General features: G+C 63.1%; 1 protein-coding gene across 7 annotated transcripts; it reads right to left on the bottom strand.

The window, feature by feature from the left end:
* Positions 1-910: 910 nt before the first annotated feature.
* KCNAB2 (potassium voltage-gated channel subfamily A regulatory beta subunit 2) lies at positions 911-19670 on the bottom strand. 7 transcript variants are annotated; one of them, XM_055704550.1, is made up of 16 exons: positions 19567-19648; positions 14083-14201; positions 13697-13738; positions 5766-5809; positions 5347-5384; positions 5069-5148; positions 4737-4781; positions 4534-4578; positions 4418-4461; positions 4216-4302; positions 2963-3048; positions 2612-2732; positions 2374-2468; positions 2059-2179; positions 1884-1972; positions 911-1386 (listed from the first exon to the last, which is right to left on the bottom strand). In XM_055704550.1, the coding sequence occupies exons 2-16, from the start codon at positions 14157-14159 to the stop codon at positions 1297-1299; spliced, it is 1104 nt and encodes a 367-aa protein (XP_055560525.1). In that variant the 5' UTR covers positions 14160-14201; positions 19567-19648; the 3' UTR covers positions 911-1296. The 7 variants fall into 7 exon arrangements, with proteins under 7 accessions (XP_055560525.1, XP_055560526.1, XP_027659093.2 ...); XM_055704551.1 differs by lacking the exon at positions 13697-13738 and having other exon boundaries at positions 19567-19645; XM_027803292.2 differs by lacking the exons at positions 13697-13738; positions 14083-14201; positions 19567-19648 and adding exons at positions 3885-3929; positions 10086-10321.
* Positions 19671-19759: the final 89 nt, after the last annotated feature.

Consider the following 19759-nt stretch of genomic DNA (forward strand, 5'->3'; position numbering starts at 1 on the left):
TATATGTGTATATATAGGCATGTTTATATATAGGTATAGGTATGACTATATAGTTATATAGCTAGGTATTGATATATCTGCACGTATATCTATATAAACACACATTTATGTACATATCTATTTGTAATTTTCATAGATGCGTGCATATATATCCATACAAATATGTAGCTAGCTAGATCAATATATTCACACAGATATGTACACATCTATACATCTACAGATATATACATATAGCTATATATGTCTATATACACAAATACACATTTATACTTGTGTGCTTGTATACATATATATGTAATTTTCATAGATGTGTGCATATATATATCTACTTACATCTCTAAATAGGTATTGGTATCTGTATAAGGACTGGTATAGCTATAGGGATATAGGTAAAGATAGATCTACATCTATATACGCACCTGTAGATGTACGTGTGTATGTATATACGCACGTCTCTGCTTGTGCCCACACCGACGCACCTCGATGTAAAGCTAGCTGGAGGTACTTACTCGTAGACAGCGTTACACCTACACAGCTGCTTACGGGTCCACTCGCAGCTGTATGACACGTACAGAGAGGTGCCCATCCCTATGTGTGGGTCCGTGCACATACCTGCTCACGAACCTGCCTGCACCCCTCACCCCTGCCATCCCCTCCCCCCAGCAGACCCCAGCCCCGTGCTTGTCCCAGACCACGGCTCCCTCAGCTGTGGCCATGGGCGAGTGCCCCGCTGCAGGGGTACCCCCCCCATCCTCCCCCCATCCCGCCCTGGGAGGTGGAGCCCGTGCCCCCCCTGCCCTGGAGCGGGTACTCCCATGGGACTGCAGCCCCCACAGGGCCGGTGCCAGGTTGGTGGTGCCGGCGCGGCCACGACGCAGGCAGGGCAGAGGCGAGGGGCCGGGGCACAGGCTGGGGAACAGCTTCGTGTTGTTGACCTCGTGGGCGTACAGCACCCGCTCGCACCCCCGCGCCCACCACCTCCAGTAACACAGGGGGCGGGAGCGACGCATGCAACGGGTCCCGTGCCGCGCCGGTGGCACCCGCGGCAACTTGGGCTGCGGGCAGGGTGGCCGGGCAGCTCGGGGCTTGCCCCCATGCGCTCCCCGCCAGCGGCCATCCCTGTGCTCCAGAGCCACGCCGGGTGGAAGTGGTACGATGGTCCAGGGCAGCGCGGGTGGGAGCACTGGCTCGCGGCGCTCGTGGTGCAAACCACACTCTCCACTTTGCTCCAACAAAGCGTAAGCAAGCGAACGGGCGGCGAGGGCTGCGCGGCGGGCAGCGCACTTGGGTGCGCGTTTAGGATCTGTAGTCCTTCTTGCTGTAGGGTTTGTTGCCCAGGATGCTATCGATCTCGTGGATGATGGAAGACGACAGCTTCGGAAGGACCTGTGGGGGACGGGGGCCGCTGCTGGGAGTTGGGATCATGCTACTGGTGCATGTGGGAGGATGCAGCCGCTGGCGCCACGCAGCCATGCTGTGCTCACCGCCTCCACCCCGCCACCTTGATGCTATGAGCCCCAGCCTGCCGGCTGAGTAACCCAGTTACGGAAAACCTGGGTCAGGCTCATCCCCTGCCTTCTCAGCCCAGCGAAGCCTCATCTCTGCTGCTCGGTTTCAGATCAAGCAAAGCCCCTAATTTTTGTTTGGAGCCAGGTTTGGAACCTCCTTCTCCTACCTGGTGCATTGCAGCAGTGAGCACTGCAGCGCTGGGCATTGCAGGAGCACATGTTGCAGGAACATGCATTGCAGCACTGCTGCAGCAATGCATGCACAGGCACGTGCTGCCCCGTTAAAGCCCCACGAGCGGGGTCTGCTCCCTTCCCTGCAGTAAAGCCTCCCCTGGCACATGCTGCCGGCATGCCAGTGAGGCAGGGAGTACTGACCTGTATTGCTCCAATGTTCTCCATCAGCTGGTCGGCGTTGGAGGCACCCAGCAAGACGGAGCTGACGCCCTCGTTGCGCAGGCACCAGGCTGCGGCAGGAGGGAGAGCAGAGCCTGAGCATGGCCTGGCCACCCCTGGCGTCCCCCCGGCCCTCCCCGCATCCCCAGCCCCTTACCGATGGCGAGCTGGGGCAGGGTGCAGCCCAGGCGCTCGGCGATGGCCTGCAGCTCCTTCAGCTTTGCCTGCTGCCGCCGGCCCTCCTCACTCAGGATCTTGTCCTTCAGCCACTGGTATCCCTGGGGGGCAGGAGGGGCCGTCACGGTGGAACTGAGGTGTACCAGGACCTTGCACCATCAAGGCATCCCCAAACCCCCTGGGCTGTGGCTGCTGGACCTCCTGCTCCCACAGGGACCTTTTGATACCCCTGGCCCTGTGCCCCCCACTCTGCCCATCCTGTTGTGCCCCCCGCCCCGGCTCCAGCCAGGCTCACCTTCAGTGAGGCGCGCGAGTAGGGGGGGATCCCCCCGTCGTACTTCCCTGAGACAATGCCGCAAGCCAGTGGGGACCAGGTCATGGCTCCAACACCTGGGGACGGAGCAGAGCAGGGGGTGACACTGCCAGCCCACAGCTCCCCCGGGGACAGCGGCACAGGGGCTGCGCCATGCCCTGCCAGGCTCTGGTGGGCACCATACTTTGGGGGGGCTGCAGCGGGACCCCTGCTGCCATACCTATCTTGTGGAAGAGCTCAGGGAGCTGCACCTCTACCTTCTCCCGCTGGAACATGTGGTACTCGGCCTGCTCGCAGATCGGTGGGATGAGGTTGAACTGCCGGGCCACCGAGTATGCCTCCTGCCAAAGAGCCGGGACTCTCAGTGCCCCGCTGCCCATGCCGAACCCCCTGCTGACCCCCACCCTGATGCCCCCAGCTGAGCCCTGAGCAGCCACCCCAAAAAATAATGAAGGCTCAAGTGCATCTGCAAGCGCTTGGCTCCTGAGAGCTGCTGTCTAATTAAATTAGTGTCACCAGTGGCACTGGGGCTGCTCCACCACAGCCGCCCCTGGCCCCCTGGGCCCCCTACCATGATCTCCATGGAGCTCCAGCGCGAGGTCCCCCAGTACATGGCCATCCCCTGGTTGATGACGTGGGTCATGGCTCGCACCGTCTCTGCCGGAGGGAAGGGGAGAGTGGCAGGCGGGCGTTAGCAGGGTGCTGTGCTGGCAGAAGGGGGCTCACGCCGCACCGACAGCTGACGAGCATCCCGCTCCCCAACACCGAGGCGGGAGCTGGGTTGTGTCTGGAAGATGCTTTCAGAGGAGCAGGATGGGGACCGAGGGAGCAGCTGCTCAGGATTTGCCAGGGACCACGGCCGACCCTGACGTGCCGCTGGTGATGCCAGGACTCTCCCAGCATGGAGAGCTGCCCGGGGGTCCTGGCACCGGTCCCATGCCCCGCAGGGTACCAGCACCAGCACCACGCTTGGCACCGCTGCCAGGGGAGGGACCTGAAGCATCACCCACGCACCAAGACCCAGGAGAAGGAGAGAAGCCCGGATCCCGTGCAGGGGCGTGGGGGTCTCTGGGGGTAGCCGGCCCTGAGCCATGCAGGCTGGGGCCAAGCCAAGGCACGCTCCTGCAGCCAAAGGCGGGCAGCGGGGAGAGCGAGGGGCGCGAGGTTTGCCTGGCCGGCACCAGAGTACGCACCCCGGCATGCTCGCAGCCACCCCGGCGAGGAGGGACCCTGCCGCGGTCCCTGGCATGGCTGCAAAGGGTGCCCCGTGACAGGGACCCTGGGCAGGCTGGGGAGCCTCGTTGCTTTTTTCCCTTCTAACTGCAAGATGGGGCTGGTGGTGGTGAGCTGCTGCTGTCTGTGCATTTTATGGCAGGGTTTGCTTGGGGCGGGGGGGATGGGGATGGGAATCACAAAGGAGTGGGGGTTCTGCCCCAGGAAATGCCGCTGGGACACAGGCAGCGGCCGGCGGGCAGAGTGCGGGCAGGGAGTACCTTCTACGATGAAAGTCCTGGACTTGGAGGAACTAAATGGGACCCCTGGTGATAAAAGAGAGATTTAGAGAGAGTGGAGTCGGCCGCTGCCGGGACGGGGGCAGCGACCTGCTGCCGCGCCACCAACCCGCCCCCGCCGCAGCCCGAGGCGGGTCCTGGCGCCGGGCTGGGGTGGCAGAGCCTTAACCGTGGCATGGGCTGACCGAGGTGGCAGAGGAGCGGTTTCTGCTCGGGAAGGGAAGATGCCCTTGAAATAAAAGCCTGGTGCAAACCAACCGCGACAGCGATGAAAGGCAGCGGGGAGGAGCGTGGCACCGTGGATGGCACCCACCTTCCATCGGCGTGTTGGGGTCAGGCCGGTTGGCAAACACCACGTCCACATACTCCAGCTGCAGCCGCTCCAGCGATGCCTTCAGACCTGCCGCAGCCACGGGACCGTCAGGCACGCCGGGCCCTGTGCTGCCAGCTGGTGAGGCAGCCGGTGCGGGCACAGCCTGGCACCGAGGCTGGCAGCGCCCAGCGAGCATCCCTACCTTCTATGATGTGTTTTCGGGACAAGCCCCTCTCCGTCTCAGCCCTGGAAAAGGAAAGGTGAGTGAGAGCCTGGCACGCTCCGGCTGCTCTGCCGCAGGGTGGGCACGCTACCTACTTTCCTCCCCAGAAGATTTTGGTGGTGATGACCAGGCTGGACCGTCTGTGGGGAGAAAGAGAGAGTCACTGGGGGCAGCACCCACAAAGCCCTGCCTGCTCCCTGTCCGCACGCATTGATGCCATGGGCTGCCCTGCCACCTTTCCCCAGCCCATCGCCACGGCAGTGATGGCTTTGCCGCACAGGAATGAAGTCCAGCTTACCTCCACCCTTTCTTCTTGATGATGTTCCCCAGCACCACCTCAGCCCTACAAGGGAAGGGGACATCAGCTGCTGCTGCCCTGGCTGCTGCGATGCCTCCGGGCCACCGTGGCCCGGGAGCAGCCACTGCTCACCATGCTGCGCCACCGATGGCCATGGGCAGCATGGGACTGCCCAAGCCATCACCTGCGCCGAGCAAGCGCTCGCAGACCCAGCCTGGCAGCCGCTTTCAGCCAGCAAAGCCAGGAGACCCCACGCCGCCGCAGCTGAGACGTGCTGGAGGCTGGGGCGCAGGGTGAGGCCCCCTGTGCCGTTGCCGAAGCGGGGTACCTACTTGCCGGCAGCGTAGACTTCTGCTGTGTCAAAGAGATTAATGCCGTTGTCGTAGGCTAAAGTCATCAGCTGCTCCGCCATCTGCGAGAGGAGAGCGGGGAGGGTTGGCAGAGGGTTGGCCAAGGGCTGGAGCGCAGAGCTGTGCGCTCAGGAGCGCTGGTGAGTGCCGGCACACCGCATGCACTGAGACCAGCGCCTGTGGCTCTGCTGGCCCAACCTGTTCCCTGTTTTGCTTGGGAACGGCTGGGGAGGGATGGGGCGAAGGGGTGCAGTCCTTACCTCATCTGTGATTTGCCCTCCAAAAGTCACCCACGTCCCTGCAGAGGAGAGAGGGTGCAGGCATGGTGAACGCGGTGAGCACAGTGAGCACGGCGAACATCGAACGCCACTGCCCCCAGTCCCTGGCCCCCCACCCCAGCTCCCCTGGCATGCAGTGCCCACAGTTGGCCCCACTGCATGCGGCACGGTGCTCCCAGCACAGCCTGGTCGCTTTCTATTCATGTCAGAGGAGAAAAAGAGAAAATAATTTGACAACTTCTGGGCCGCATCTCAAAACCGCCGCTGGGCCAGAGCACAACCCTTTCCTTCCCTTCACAAAGCATCACTGGAGCAGGCGAGCGCTGCTCTCGCCAGGGAGGGCCAGCAGCGACTGCGGGATAGGGGGATGCCAAGGGGCTGCGGCAAACCCTGGCACTTACCCAGGCCCAGGCAGGACACGCGCAGCCCAGACTTCCCGAGGTTCCTGGAAGACAGACACCTATTAGGAAAGCCACCAGAAAGCCCCAAAACGCCATCTCATGCACCCGCGTGCCACCAAGCGCACCGTCCGCATGGGCTGGGAGGCATGATGGCAGTCCCTGGTCCCCATCCCTGCCCGGGGTGGTCCTGCAGTGAGGGTCCCCCAACAACTGGTTAAAAAGCCAACCCAGGCCAGGCACGCCGCGGCTTGCCAGCACTGTCACAGTGACGCTGTTTTCCCGCACACAAAATAATTGCCGTGCCCGGCAGGGTAATCCAGAGCGGCAGTGGGCTGTGACCTCGTTAAAGCAGCTCCCCGTAACGAGGCTGGGGTATCCAGCATCCCCGGCAGTGCTGCTGGCACGGGGGAACGAGGCAGGAGCAGGGGCAGATGGCATGCTGGCAGTCAGGCCTGGAGCATCCCACACGTGGCATGAGCTGTGCCCATTCTCTGCGGCACGGCCCAGGGCTGGCATGGGGAGAGGGTGCTCGGGAGTGGAGCAGTGTCCCGGAGAAATGGAGCACCCCTGAAAATTTAGGCAGCATAAGGAGCTGGAGAACAGCTTTAGGGAAGGGGGCCGGGCTGGCAGACGCCTTCGCCACAGTGATGGAGAGCCAGTTTCTTGTTAAAAATGACAAAAGCTCAAGAAATGAGCGTTAAAATAAACAAAGTGTAGGTGAGCCGCGGCAGCTCGCCCGCGCGGGTGTCGCATAGCAACGGGAGGCATCGCCACCGCGGCATCGCCAACACGGGCACGGCGACACGGGCACGGCGAGCAGGCAGCGAGCAGCCACGGTCCGATAGCGGCGGCGGTGAATCGTGGCCTGAGCCGAGTCGGGGCATCTTCCTTCCGCGCCACCGCATTATTGCCCAACATCTGGAGTCGCAGGCGCTCCCCCCTCAACCCTGTGTTATTTTTAGAGCGTTTCGCAGCACAGAGAGGCCATGGCCGCGGCTCAAGCCCCTGTGATGGGGGGTCGTGGCGGTGGGGGGATGGCATCGGCCACATCCCAGCCATTCCAGGCCACGGAGGCATCACCAGGGTCCTCCTGGGTGGGTGGGCACTGGCAGCCCATCACCGCTCCTGGCTTTCCTCCCTGAAAGTGTGTTGACCAGCTGCCCAACGGCGATGCTGGCAGATACCGGCGAAGGCCAAGCATCGCCCCGCACTGCACCATGGCCGCCCTATCCCATCTGTTTGCACGGAGCATCCCCCCATGCCACTGTCCCCACCGCAGCTGCCGGCGGGGACCCCCCTGAGCTGGCCACCCACTGCCTGGGTGGGGGATGCCCCACATCCCCTGCTCTGAATGGGGACGTGACTGGCACTGAACCCGGAGGATGTCACCATACATGGCCCCAGCACTGCTGCCGCAAGGGTTTGGTGTTCAAGAGCTGGACGGAGCAGCCCCAGACCCCTCCCCAGAGCCTGGGAGAGGGGACTCGGCTGATTTGGACAATGATGGTGGGTGACAGCTGGTCTCACCCCAGTGCTCCACCAGCCTGCAGCGCTTTGTGCCTAACGCTGGTCACATCTGGGCTGTGACGGGGGCATGCAGTGGCTGTCAGCTGGACCGTGGTGTGCGTGCTTGCTCATCCGGGGGGAGCCCCCAGCCCCATGCCCGGCTGCACGCTCATCTCAGAGGGGGAAGCCCCCAGTGCTCTGCTCCAGTGCCAGGGATGGGGAGCGCATTAACCCAGTGGGTGCTGGCTGCGGGGGGGCACAATATGCACATGCCACCCTTCATTTCCAGACCCACCGCGGGCAGCTGAGGTCTGAATCCAGGCTTACAGCTCTGTGCACGCTTCGCAGGGCAGCAAGTCTCCGGCAGCGCTGTAGCGATGCCATGGCAGCCCGTGGATTAACGCGTGCCATGACTCTCAGACCCCCCGGGCTCGGCAGCCTGCCTGACTTGGCAGGGACTGGGGGTGCTCCTAGTCCTAGCCTAAATTTTAGTCTCTTCACCACCACCCCCCATCCCGCTGGTTTTACACGAGGCTGGATCAAAGCCACCCCAAGAGGGGACAGGAGCAAACAGTGAGGAAGGCGACGGAGGCACCTGGTCGGCACTTTTAGCACTGAGAAACCTAAGGGAGCAGGATGCAAACTGGGGGTTAGGGGAGCACAGCACACCTAGTCCCCCAGAACCTCCCCGCTCCCCCCTGCCCCCCCAATGTCGGTGAGGAACAGAGAAAGCAACTGGACAGGCAGCAAACCTGCCTGCCCGAGCAGCGCGCCCATCTCCTACCGGTATTTCATCCCCGGCTGCTTGACGCTGGACTCGCTGGAGGAGGGGGCGTTCTGCACCGAGAGCTGCCCCAGGCTGCGGGCCACCATGGCCACTGCTCGGAACTTGCCACGGGTGCCGAGACTGGGGCTGCCAGCATTCTGCCGGTTTAGCCGATCCTCCGCGCTCCGGCTCTTGATGCTGTGCTCGGAGCACACAAAGGAGACCTGCATGCTGCTCCGGCGGGCAGCCGCGCCAGCTGCCTAAATTTAGCCGGCGCCCCGAGCGAGGAGCGAGGCGGGGAGCTCCTCCCGTCTCTCCGCCAACGTGACGGCGGGGGGCTGCGGGCACCGAGCCGGCTCCCGGCAGCCCTCCTGCCCTCAATATTTGATGAGCTCAGGAAACGAGCGAGCGGCACCCGGGCAGGTGGGAGGGCAGGACGGGGAGCATCGCTGCGGGTGCCCCCCAAGAGGCCGCGGCACGGTAGGACCCTGGTGCCCCACCGGGCAGCCCCTGTGGGCAATGCTTCCAGCCCAGCCCTCGTGTGGGGTGCAGTGGGGGGCTGGGGTCCTGGGGGTGAAGGGGCCGCTCGTCTGCCTTTGGCTGCGCCACAGCGGCACAGCATCCCTCCTCCCAGGCGGATGCAAACCCCAAACAAAACCTGCCGGCAGGAACGTTTGCCTATCACCAACTAACACGATTCCGGGGCGAGAGCGCAGGCGGTGGCCATGCCACCGGGGCAGGGGCCAGTGGTTTGCTAAAGTTGGGCTGGTTGCCCCCTCAGGGCCATGGCCCCAGCAGCACACCCCCCAAATTTCACCCAGCGCAAGCTAAGCGGATTTAGGCAAAACCCAGCCCAGCATCTCCTGATGAAGGGGGGATGCAAGCTGGCTGTGCTACAGCAACGTTTTGTGGCTGGGGCCATGTCCCAGCTGCTGGCCCCTGGCATGCCCCCTGGGGCTTGTGGGGGAAATTATGGACATTTGGCCCCGACCTAATGAGAAATATTGTAATCTCCTCTGCTTCCCTGTGCCACAAAGCTCCTTAGCTGGGTAATCCCACCAGCGCCGGCGCAGGAGGGACCTGGCAGCAATCAGCAGCTCCCTGGAGGAGGAGAAACCCCAGAGATTTTGGGGGCAGCGGACACATGCTCAAAGGATCACCTTCAGGGGTGCCTGTGCCAGCCTCTCCCCATCAATAAATAACCACCCCATGAATATTAGATGGGCTCTTGCTGCTGTGTAAATGTTACCACTGTCATTGTGAGTGGAGGGGAACCTGACCTGCAGCGTGGCACGGCAGGAGCCGGCAGAGCTGCCGCTCCCGGCGGCTTCACCGCAGCAGAAGGGGGGCAAGGGACACCCCTGCATTTTCTCAGGGGGGAACAGCTGCCGTCCCCAGCCCAAGCCTGAACCAGGTTACTGGGGGTGTCCAGCCCCACACCCCACCTGCCACACTGGGGGAGAGCAGCAAGGGATGGGATGGGCACAACAGCCATGTGCCCTCAGAGCAGTTGCATCCAACTCTCCAGCTGCCCGGCACATCCTCCTTGCACCAGCCCGTAACGAGAAGGACAAAAGTCGACTGAAACCCTGATACACCTTGCACCACGCCCAGGGCCCACATACAAAATTAATGGAGCACCAGCGCTGCCACGAATGCTCATCAAAGGGATAAAGCGTTTCCGCAGCCATTTGCTCTACCCGCCCGAGCTCTAGAAGCACAGAGTGTGTTTGCACTTGCAAACTTCTCAACAGCAAAAGGGAACACCAAGTGAGAAGCTCAAAGAATATCGAGCAAGCAAGAGATGACGGTGCTGACCTGCTGCAGCCTCGCCTGTGCACGCTGTGCCAGATCGCCTATCGTGCCAATGACACCTGCTCCTCCCAACCTCGGCACAGCACAGGGAAATCAGTGAAAGCCGGATTTTTCCCCAGTGAAGTGTAAAACCAGCGCTAAGCAGCATCCCCTGCTCCATCCCCGCATCTTGAGCTGGGTGCGCTCAGCCCTCGCCACTTTCGCTGCCCTGGCAGGCACCGGCACCGCCTTACCTGTACTTCATGCCAGTGGTGCGGGCGGTGCTGTCGGCCAGGGAGAGCCCGTGCATCCGCAGGAACTCCTCCAGCGTCTTTGCCCGTGCTGCCACCCGCACATCCCGCAGCCGCCGCAGCTCCAGCCCATCCGCCGGCCGGGGGGCCGGTGGCAGCCCCCACTCGGGAGGGTGCCGGCTGGCCACGCTGCGCAGGCTCTCGCTGTATGTCATGGAGAGCATCCCGCCACCCCAGCGTGGGCTCTGCAGGCCGGCCCTGCCGCTGACCGCTCAGGGATGCTATGGAGAGAGCTGGGAAAGCATCCCGCTGCAACGCCAGGCTCCATCGCTGCTCAGGGCAGAGCCCTGCCCATGCTGTGATGCTGGAGTGGTGGCACCCACCCTTGCAAGGACCTGCAGCACGGGGAGGGGAGAGCAGGGACCCTGGCAAAGCCAGTCACTTCAGCAGAGCAAAGCCTTGGCAGGGGAGCCAAAGCGCAAAGGAAGGGAGAAGGCGGCAGTGTGGCAGGGAAGGGCCGTGGCACTGCCTATGGCTGGTGGCAATGGGTGGCAGCGCAGCAGGGGTGCAGCCACGGCCACCCTGAGCCCTGTGAGCTGCTGTCCCAGTTCACACCAGCTGGGTTGCCACTGGTTTGCATCCTCCCGAGGGATGCGCTGGGGCCAGGAGCTGGCTGAGGTGGGGCGAGTGGTGGCACAAGTGCCACCGGTGAGAAGCCGGCACTGTGTGCCAGCAGGAGAGTCCAGGATGAGAAATGTGTCCTTGTGGGGCTCCCTGGGGAGGGTGGGCATCCGCAGAGGGGCTGTAGGCGCTGGGTGCTCGCTGGTGGCTGCCATGCCCATGGCAGGCTGCTGCAACCAGTGCCACCAGCCAACACCTTCCCCACAGCCCCCACAGGTGTGGCAGCGACCTCCCAGTCAGCGCGGGCTGCCGAAAACAGCCTGCCGCAGAGCGGGCTCCTCGCACCGGTGGTGCTCACCACCTCCACGGCTGGGATCTTGCCAGTGGTGGCACTGGCACCGATACCCCTGCCACTCTCTGCAGCGTCCCTCACACTAAGTGTCTGCAAGGAGTGAGGACCGGGGCCAAAACCGCGGCGCTGGCGCTGAAGCAGCCGCTGGGAGTCACCACACCGGCACCAGCCTCCAGCCCGGCTCCCACTGGTGGTTTCTTCTTTCCCTGCAAAGCTCAAATTTACAGCAGCAGGAGCCAAGAGCAAAGCGCGCTATCCCGCTGAGGTGTGACCTCAAGAAAAAAAGCAGAAAACCCAGAAAATACAGAGCACCAGCTGCTGCCGGAGACCCTCCCATGCTCCTCTGGCTGGGCAGCAATGGCTTGGGGGCACGGGGAGATGTGGACAGGGGACTCCTCTCCTGCGGCAAAGCCAAACTGAACCCCGGCCACCAGCCTCCTCTCCCTGCCATGCCTCGAGTCCAGAGCCAGCTCCAGACCTTCTCCATGGCTGGTGGGTTTAATTAGGGCAGCACCAATGGCTCCTGACGGGCATGGGCACAGCACCTGGTCCCGGCAGGACCCCCATGTCCCTGGCAGGACCCCCTCGCGCTACAGCTGCCGGCAACAGCCTGAGCTGGCTGCACGGCTGCTCTACAGCTTCACCGCGCTGCAGTGAGATGGCTGCAGCAAGCGGGGCTGCGGGGGGTTTGGGCTGGGCTGCTTCAAGGAACGGGGCAGGAGCCCACGGGCCACCTCACTTCGACACCTCCCTGATTTTCGGCTGCGCAATGTTACGGGGCGGCGGAGAGAGCGCGGAGGCAGCGGGTTCACCCGTGGGCCCTTCGTTAGCAGAAATCCGGACGCTGCCTGAGGGAGAAGAAGCAGTGGGGGCTGCAGGAGCTGCCGAAGCCCAAGCAGCGCCATGCCCAAGCAGGAGAGGCTGTTTTGTGGGGCAGGAGCAGCAATGGGGACACAGGCTCTGCGGGATAACGGGGCCGCTAGTGCACGGCAGGGCACAACAAATGGGTGACAGCTGGGTGCACAGGTTAGCTGCTTGGAAAGGCATCTGTCCAGCCTAGCTTGCCCAGCTGGGAACTTGTTGGCAACCAACAGCCTGCTTAAAACCAAAAAAGACCCCAAACAAAAAGCTCCCCAAGCCACCAAATCCTGAGCCACCCCCTGCAGAACGCCCTCCCTGCTGCCCGCAGCCAGCTATGCCCATCCCAGCTTGCGCCCGCGCCGTCGGCCCCGACTCACCCGCACGCTGGGGATGCTGCTCATCAACAGCAAAGCTCTGGGCAGCCGGGCTGCCCCGGGGCAGCTATAAAAGACGCACGGCCACTGATTTTTTGCATTAGGGGAGTGTCAGCGCTTGGCGTCCAAAGCAATTGGCGGCTGCGACGGGCCCCCCCAGAGCCCAGCTTTCTCACCACACTCCATTAGCCCTATTAGGGGATTTTCTTCCTTGCGAAAGGGAGCTAAATTATTCATGCCCGCTTTGCTAAAAGCCCAGGGATGTGCCGCTGCTTTATCAACGCTGGCATCGCTGCCTCTGCCCGCAGCACAGCCCACCCTCGCCCTGCTGTGACAGGTCCCACGCCACCGGCATGTGGGGTCAGCTGGGGGCAGTCAGGGAGCCGAGCTGGACCCCTGCGGCGCACGCAGCCCTCCTGCCACCCCCACAGCAGCTGGGCTGTAGCAGGACCGAAACACGGACTCCTCCAGGCAGGAGCCCTGGAACGGGGCTGGGTGACGAGACACCGGTGGCAGCTGCCTACAGGCAGCCTACAGGCAAGCTGGCTCCTGCCCATCAGCCTCGGGAGCCTTTTGCACCAGATGTGTCCAGCGGTTCAGGTGTGTGGCTGTGCCTGGCCAGTTTGGCAGCCAAAACCCACCAGTGGCTCAGGCTCGGCAGTGTCGGTCGTAGCACATTGCTGGGACAGGCGAGCTCGCAGTGCCGCCGAGCCAGCCTGGTGCCAGCCAGCCTCTCCTCCTCCCGCCATGCGTGGGGAGGCCACGGCTCCCTTGGGGGGCAGCCCCCCAGCCCCCAGCCCATTGCAGCCAGGCCAGACCTGGTCCAGCGCTGCTGGGCTGCTGTGGCCCCAAGAGCACTGAAGCAGCCACTGGCACAGAGTGCAGGAAAAAGTGCTGCCTTCACTTCAGACGGTAAAAGCTGGGGCACAGGGGGAAGTGTTGCCTTCTGTACCACTTAAAGACGCTTCTCTTAATGGAAGGAGCAGTGAAGCGGCTGGCCAGGTTCCTGGAGCTGCCCTTGGGAAAACCCAGAAGGCTCTTCCAGGCACAGCATCAGCACGGGATGCTCCCCCCGAGCCAAGCCAAGCCCTGCACCCCCACGGTGGCTGTCCCCCAGTAGCCCTCTGGCCACGTTCTGCTGCTTGGGGAGCCTGGCAAGGATGGCCCCCACCCACCCAGCCACACACCAGGGTCCCCACGCCGCTCTGCCAAACCCGTGAGCAGGTGAAGATGGGGTGCCGCGCCGGCAATGCCCGTCCCACACGGAGGGTCCCCTGCACCGTGGGCAGGGCTGTGCCAGCAGCATCAGCACCGGCAGCGCCACGGACACGGGCAGGGGTTGCCGGGGCTTCAGCCGCATCCGCTTGTCGGGGGAGGATTTTGGGGAGGGGGAAGAACTGGGTTACCTGTAGAACTGGAGCTGGCGCTTGGGGCTCCCATACCTCGCGCTTCCGACAGCAAAGGGAAGAAAGAAGAAAGATGCCACAAACCCCGTTAGAAAGGTGGAGCGGGACCGAGCAGCAGAGCCAGCAGCCGTGGCAAGGGTTGGTGGTGCCCACCCGTGTCACATGGCAGGGGGACACCACGCAGCGGGCACCGGCACAATCCCTGGCAATACCCACTCTTCCCATAACAGGCATCAGCACCTAAAACTGCTGCTGCTGCCATGTGGGGCTTTGCAGTCCTGCAAGTTTTTGCACAAAGTCTGCCGGGGTGGTTTTGGGGTGTCGTAGCCCCAGGTTTGAAGTCCTGGGTTTGAAGCCCCCCTCCCAGCACCGACCCGCATCCTTACCTGTAAATCATCCCTGGGGAGCCTGTCTGCCGCAGCGAGAGTCGCGCCGGGGAGTCAGTGGTGGATTCGGGATACATGGAGCCAGCCTGGGCTCCCCGGAGCCGCTCGCCGCCTCACCCCTGCCACAGGGGAAGAGAAAAAGAGGAAGAAATGGGGGTTTCTGGGGCGCATGCATGACGGTGCTTCCTGTTGCAGAAGCTGGTGAGCCGGATGGGTGTGTGGCACAGGCAGTGAAGGCAGGGCACCGCAGCCCTGCCAGCCCCAGCCCCCCAACACTGACCCACCGCCGATCCCAAATGCATCCCACCCTGGCCCTGTGCTGCCGACTCCCTAACTTGGTTGCTCTCCCCAAATTCCTGGGGCTTCTGGGGAGGGCAGAGCAGGGCTGCTTGCTGCTTGTCTCGCTGCCCACCTCACTGCCCACTTTCCCGCCCGCCTCGCTGCCCACGGGAGGCAAGCAGGGCATGCCACTGGGCAACCCAGCTGCGGCAGCGAGGCAGTGACCCGTGCCATGGAGGTCTTGCAACATATCAGGAAATGGTGAGGAAATGTGGGCCTGCGAAATGAAATGCTTTGCTGGTGCCCAGCACTAACACAACCCCCGGAGGGTCCCTCTGTGAGTGACAAGTCAAGGAAAGGAAAACAGCCTGGCCTTTCCCACAGCCTGCATGTGACTGCGTGAGCAAGAGCAGGAGTTGCGAGGGAAAGGGGGGCTCACCCCAGGCACCCCTGACCCTCCCCGTCCTCATCTCCATTCCAAGGAGCCATCTGGCATGACTCCCTAGGGAGCTGCTCCCGCTCCCCATCCCACAACACCATCAGCAGTTTCCAGTATCACAGAAAACCACAACACCTCCCCTACAAAATCGGGGCTAATTTTTAAATTTAACCCATCTTTCTTCAGGCCATCTGTGAAATGCCATCTTCATGCTGCAGGTCATGAGCTGCTTTTTTTTCCTGTATGGGAAATGAGAGATCTCCAGGCTCCTTCCCCAGATGTCCTGGGCACAGCAGGAGCTGGTCTTTGCAGAGCGAGCTCATGTCCTGGCACACATCCTGCCTACGTCCTGGCACAGCATGCCTGCATCCCACATCCCTCCAGCATCCCAGCCTGGTGTGCCTGCATATCGCATCCTGCATGCATCCCAGCAGCTCATGCCTGCATCTCTCCTGCATCCTGCATCCCTCCTGTATCCCAGCCCGGTGTGCCTGCATCCTGCAACACTCCTGCACCCTGCAAATCTCCAGCATCCTGCATTCCTCCAGCCTCCTGACACAGTGTGCCTGCACCCTGCATCCCCCCAGCATCCTGTATCCCTCCAGCATCCCAGCCTGGTGTGCCTGCATCCTTCCAGCATCCTGCATCCCTCCAGCATCCCAGCCCAGTGTGCTTGCACCCTACAATACTCCTGCACCCCACATTCCTTCAGCATCCTGCTTCCCTCCAGCATCCTGGCATGGTGTGCCTGCATCCTGCATCCCACATCCCTCCAGCATCCTGCAACCCTCCAGCATCCTGGCCCGGCATGCCTGCATCCCGGTGCAGCCCCTGCAGCCCACGCGGCCCAATGGCAGCGGCTGCGGCAGCCGAGCCCGTCCCCGCGGAGCCACCTGCCCGCCCACCGCAGCTCCTGGCCCCACTGCAGCCCCCAGTGCAAAGCCCCATCTCCCCCCTCCCCTGAGCGCCGCAGAAATGCGGCTCCCTTTGGCCGCAGCCACGCCAGCGCGGGAGGCCAGGCAGGGTCCGTAAAGCCGGGTTTGTCGTTCCAAGGGCAGGAGGGAGCTGCTGCCCTTGGCCCTGCACCATTGCACTGTGTGCCCCGAGCCGGACCCTGCTGAGCCCCCCAAACCATTGCGACCCCCTGGCTTCTTCTGGGGGCTGCCTGCATCGCCTTCACAGCTCCCCACAGCCTGGTGTTGGGCAGCTGCCTGCAATGACGGCAGCAGCAGCTGCCACCTGCCCAGGCACCGTCCTGCCCGCTCCCGCAAGGCGCTTTACACCCTCTCGGCATCACTTAATTAGCAGCAGTATAACGAAACCGAGGCGAGCTGGGGGGATGCCGGCAGGAGGGCCGGCCAGCCCCTGGCCCCCCAGCTGCAGTGGGGGCAGCCGTGCCACTTCCTCGCTTGCACTGCCACAAACCACGACTTAAAACTTCTTGCCCAGTTTAGGACCGGCTCCGTCTGCGGCTCCTGGGGGTCTGTGGGGTGATGAGCTCAGCTCTGAGAGGAGCTTGTCTCTCCGCAGTTTTCAGCAGGACCCGACAGCCCTCGTCCGTTACCTCGCGGTAATGCCGGGGGACCGAGTGCGGTGGCTGGTAAGTCTCCGGCAGCATCAGAGGAACTTTGCCGGGAAGCGCTGCTGGACCACCGGCACACGGGGCAGGGCTCCGTGCCCTGAGAAGCCAGAGCATCCCAGGCCCTGGGGCCCACTCGCCCCTCTGGGTCCTGCGAGCCAAAGACACTCCCAAAAGCCCGGTCCCCTCCACACTGGCAGTTTGGGTGCTTCCCTGATACCACTCCTGCACCTTCAGCTTCCTCATGGCAAAACTCAGCCACGAGTCCACAACTGCAGGAGTTTCCACAGGGTGATGCACGGAAAGGGAAGAAAAGTGTTTTCTTCTGCAGATGTGCCTGGGACCCAGATGCCAGGGTGCCCTGAAAGCTCCTGCTCCCACTGGGCTCCATCCCTGTCCCTGGCTGGCACGATGGGGCATGAGAGCATGGGCGCTGAGACCCTGGCAGGATTTATGGCCAAGAAGCCCCCAGGAGCCAAAGCTCTGGCAGATCACCCTGGGGGACGGTTTGCAGACCACAGCCTCCCAAACACACTGTCGTCAAAGCAAGAGGCGAAACTGCACATGGAATTAATCAGAATATTAGAGACAAAGCCTCTGCACCCACTGATGAGCCCGAGCCCCAGAGGGTGAGGTGCTGGGGTGGGGGAAGCAGCAGGACCCCTGCCCTGGGCACTCCAGCATTCTTCCCAGCTGCTCAGGTGAGAGATGCAGGGGAGACAGCATCAAGCATCTCCTTGCTCCAGGTGCCTGTCCCCGTATTCCTCCCCCTTTCTTTTACGCTGTTTGCAAACAGCGCCCTCAGCAAATGCCCCCCCCCCCCCCCCAACCTCAACACGCCACAAGAAAGATGACTTTAGCACAATTACTCACACTGCCCTGCTCTGCCTTGCAAATGGCTTTCTACCTGGCACCTCCTGCCGTCACCTTTTGGCTCATGCCTGGCACTGGGCCCTCGGCACCCCCTGGCTGCTCCCAGCCCCCTGCCTGCAGCACGGCCGCCGCAGGGAGCCGCAGAGCAGCAGCCCTGCCCCTTCTCTCTGCCCGGGAAGCCTCTGCTGCAGAGCAGTGTTCCCCCAGCCTGCCATCACGTTCCGGACTCCCTCTGACCATGGCTGGTGGGCTTGGGCATGTTTACGAGCCGGTTATTAAGACAATGAAGGTGGCGGGCGATGGGGATTTAGCTGCGACACATGAGGTCGCCTGCGATGCGCCGTGTGTGCCCAAGCGCAGGCACCCGGCACTGCTTGGTTCCCCGAGTCAATGACACAGCCCAAAACCACAGGCAACACATCAGATGGGGTTATGCCTGCTTGGCCATCACGTACACTGGAACAAGAGTAACTGGGTCCATCAGGCCACCAAGCACCCATGGGTCCCCGATGTGCAGCACTGGCAACACACACACCTTCCCCAGTGAGCCGGTGGACAGGCTCCCTGCTGTGCCCTGGCTGCTGGCACGGCTGAGCCACCACCACAGTACCATAGACCCACCGGCAGTGCTGACCACCCCGGCACCGGCACCTACCTGGCTCTGGTGCTCTAAAGGAGATGCGCAGTCAGGAGGAACAAAAACAAACAAAAAGAGATAAAACCCCAGCTGCCAGCAGAGCTGGAGGCTCTGCAGGTTTTGGGAAGCAGCGCCGGTGCCGGTGCAGAGCAGCTGCGACAGCCGGAGGCAAACGCAGCGGATGATGGTTCCTACCCCATTCCCACTCCGTCCCTGGGAAAAGGCATCCAGCGGAGGAGGGGAAGGTGAGCCCTCCGCACCTCGGGATGCGGCAGCACCCAGGGATGCTGCAGAGCTGTCCCTGCCGCTCTCACATCCTGACTCGGCAAGTTTGGCTCAGCTGGTGGCGTGCAGTCGTGGCGTGCAGCCCGGTTTCCCGATCCCACCGGTGCCTTAACTGTGTCGGCGCCACAGCCCAGCACTGGCACCTCGCTTGGGTGAGTGAGCGTCTGCCACCTGGCCACCCTGAGGCTCAGGCATGGGGAGGCTCAACCAGCGGTCATGGGGAGCCCAGAGCAGGACGTTTCCATCATCGGATGCCTTTAAATCATGCTGGGTGTTTCTCTTAAAAATAAAATGAGGGTGCTTGCAGATGATGCTGCGGGGCTACCTCCCAGCACCAGGGTTTGCTCAGCCGATGTGTCCCGCTGGCAAGCCAGCCATCCTCCTCCGCTCGCCCCAATCGTGCCTTCTTCAGCAGCTTTCGCTTTTTGGCCATCTTGGGGAAAAAAAACCCACCCTGGGGTGCGTGGTCCAGAGACACCCTGGTAACTGCAGCATGCTGGTCCCCGGCAGCAGCACGGCACTGTAAACCTGCAGCAATAACACCACCAATGTGGCCGGATTTAACAGGAAAACCAGAGGCCACGCCAGAAAAAAGGGGTCAGGGTTTCAGAAGGGTGCAGCAACACTTTGTCATTTATAAATTTGGAAAAAGCAGCCCCTGTCCATCATCCGAGTGGCGCTCAGCTTCACAGCAGCATCCTGCCGCTTCCTCTTGGCCTCCCGGTGCGCTCCTGACGGTGACGCTGCCTGCTCCGGTGATGCTGCCTGCTCCGACCCACTGGGGGACCTCTCGGCATCCCCGGGTGGGCCATCCCAGCACGCTGCCCACCTTCCGCCCCGGGAAGGTGTGCTTTGCCGGGAGGGCAAAGCCATAACGCATCCCACGACACCTGCCTTAACGGCAAGGGCACGGTGCTGGCCGAGCGGGCACGGGGTCCCCATCGCAGGGAAAACAGCCTGGAAAAGCGGAGTTTCCGCTCGGCCGAGCGCGGGGCAGCTCCGCCCGGGGCGGCGCTGGAGGTGCCCACCGGCGCGGCCCTCCTGCTGCCTGCGGGCCGGCCAGCACGCCGTGCCACCGGGCCCTAAGCGCCTGCCATCTGCCGGTGCAACGTCAACAAGCCCTCAGCCGGCAGCACCGGCGGCGGGACGGCCTCGCCGGGCTGGGGGCAGAACACAGGGGGATGTCACCGCCGCTCCCCGCGCGGCGCCCGCACAGCCGCCGCCGGGCGAGGGGCCCCGCTCTCCCACCGGGGCGGGGCGTGCGGTGGCACGGCCTTACCGTAGTTCTGCCCGCCGCCGTGCCCGCATCCATCACACCCCTCCCCCGGCCCCCAGCCCGGTGCCCATCGTCCCCCCCCGCCGCGCCCCACAGCCCCGGGGCCGCTCCCGCACCTGCCCGCCGTCCGCCGCTCCCCGCCGCTCCGCCACGGCGCCCTCGTGGGGGGCAAGCCCCACCCCTCACGCCGCCGATTGGCCGAGCCGTCCGCCTCTCCCGCCGCATACAAATACCTGGCGCCCCGCGCCGCTCCCATTGGCTGCAGGGGCCGTCGGGCCTAGCGGCGAGGCACCGCCCCCCGCGGTGCGG

Source organism: Falco cherrug, chromosome 3 (assembly GCF_023634085.1).
Source record: "Falco cherrug isolate bFalChe1 chromosome 3, bFalChe1.pri, whole genome shotgun sequence".
Taxonomy (NCBI): Eukaryota; Metazoa; Chordata; class Aves; order Falconiformes; family Falconidae; genus Falco; species Falco cherrug.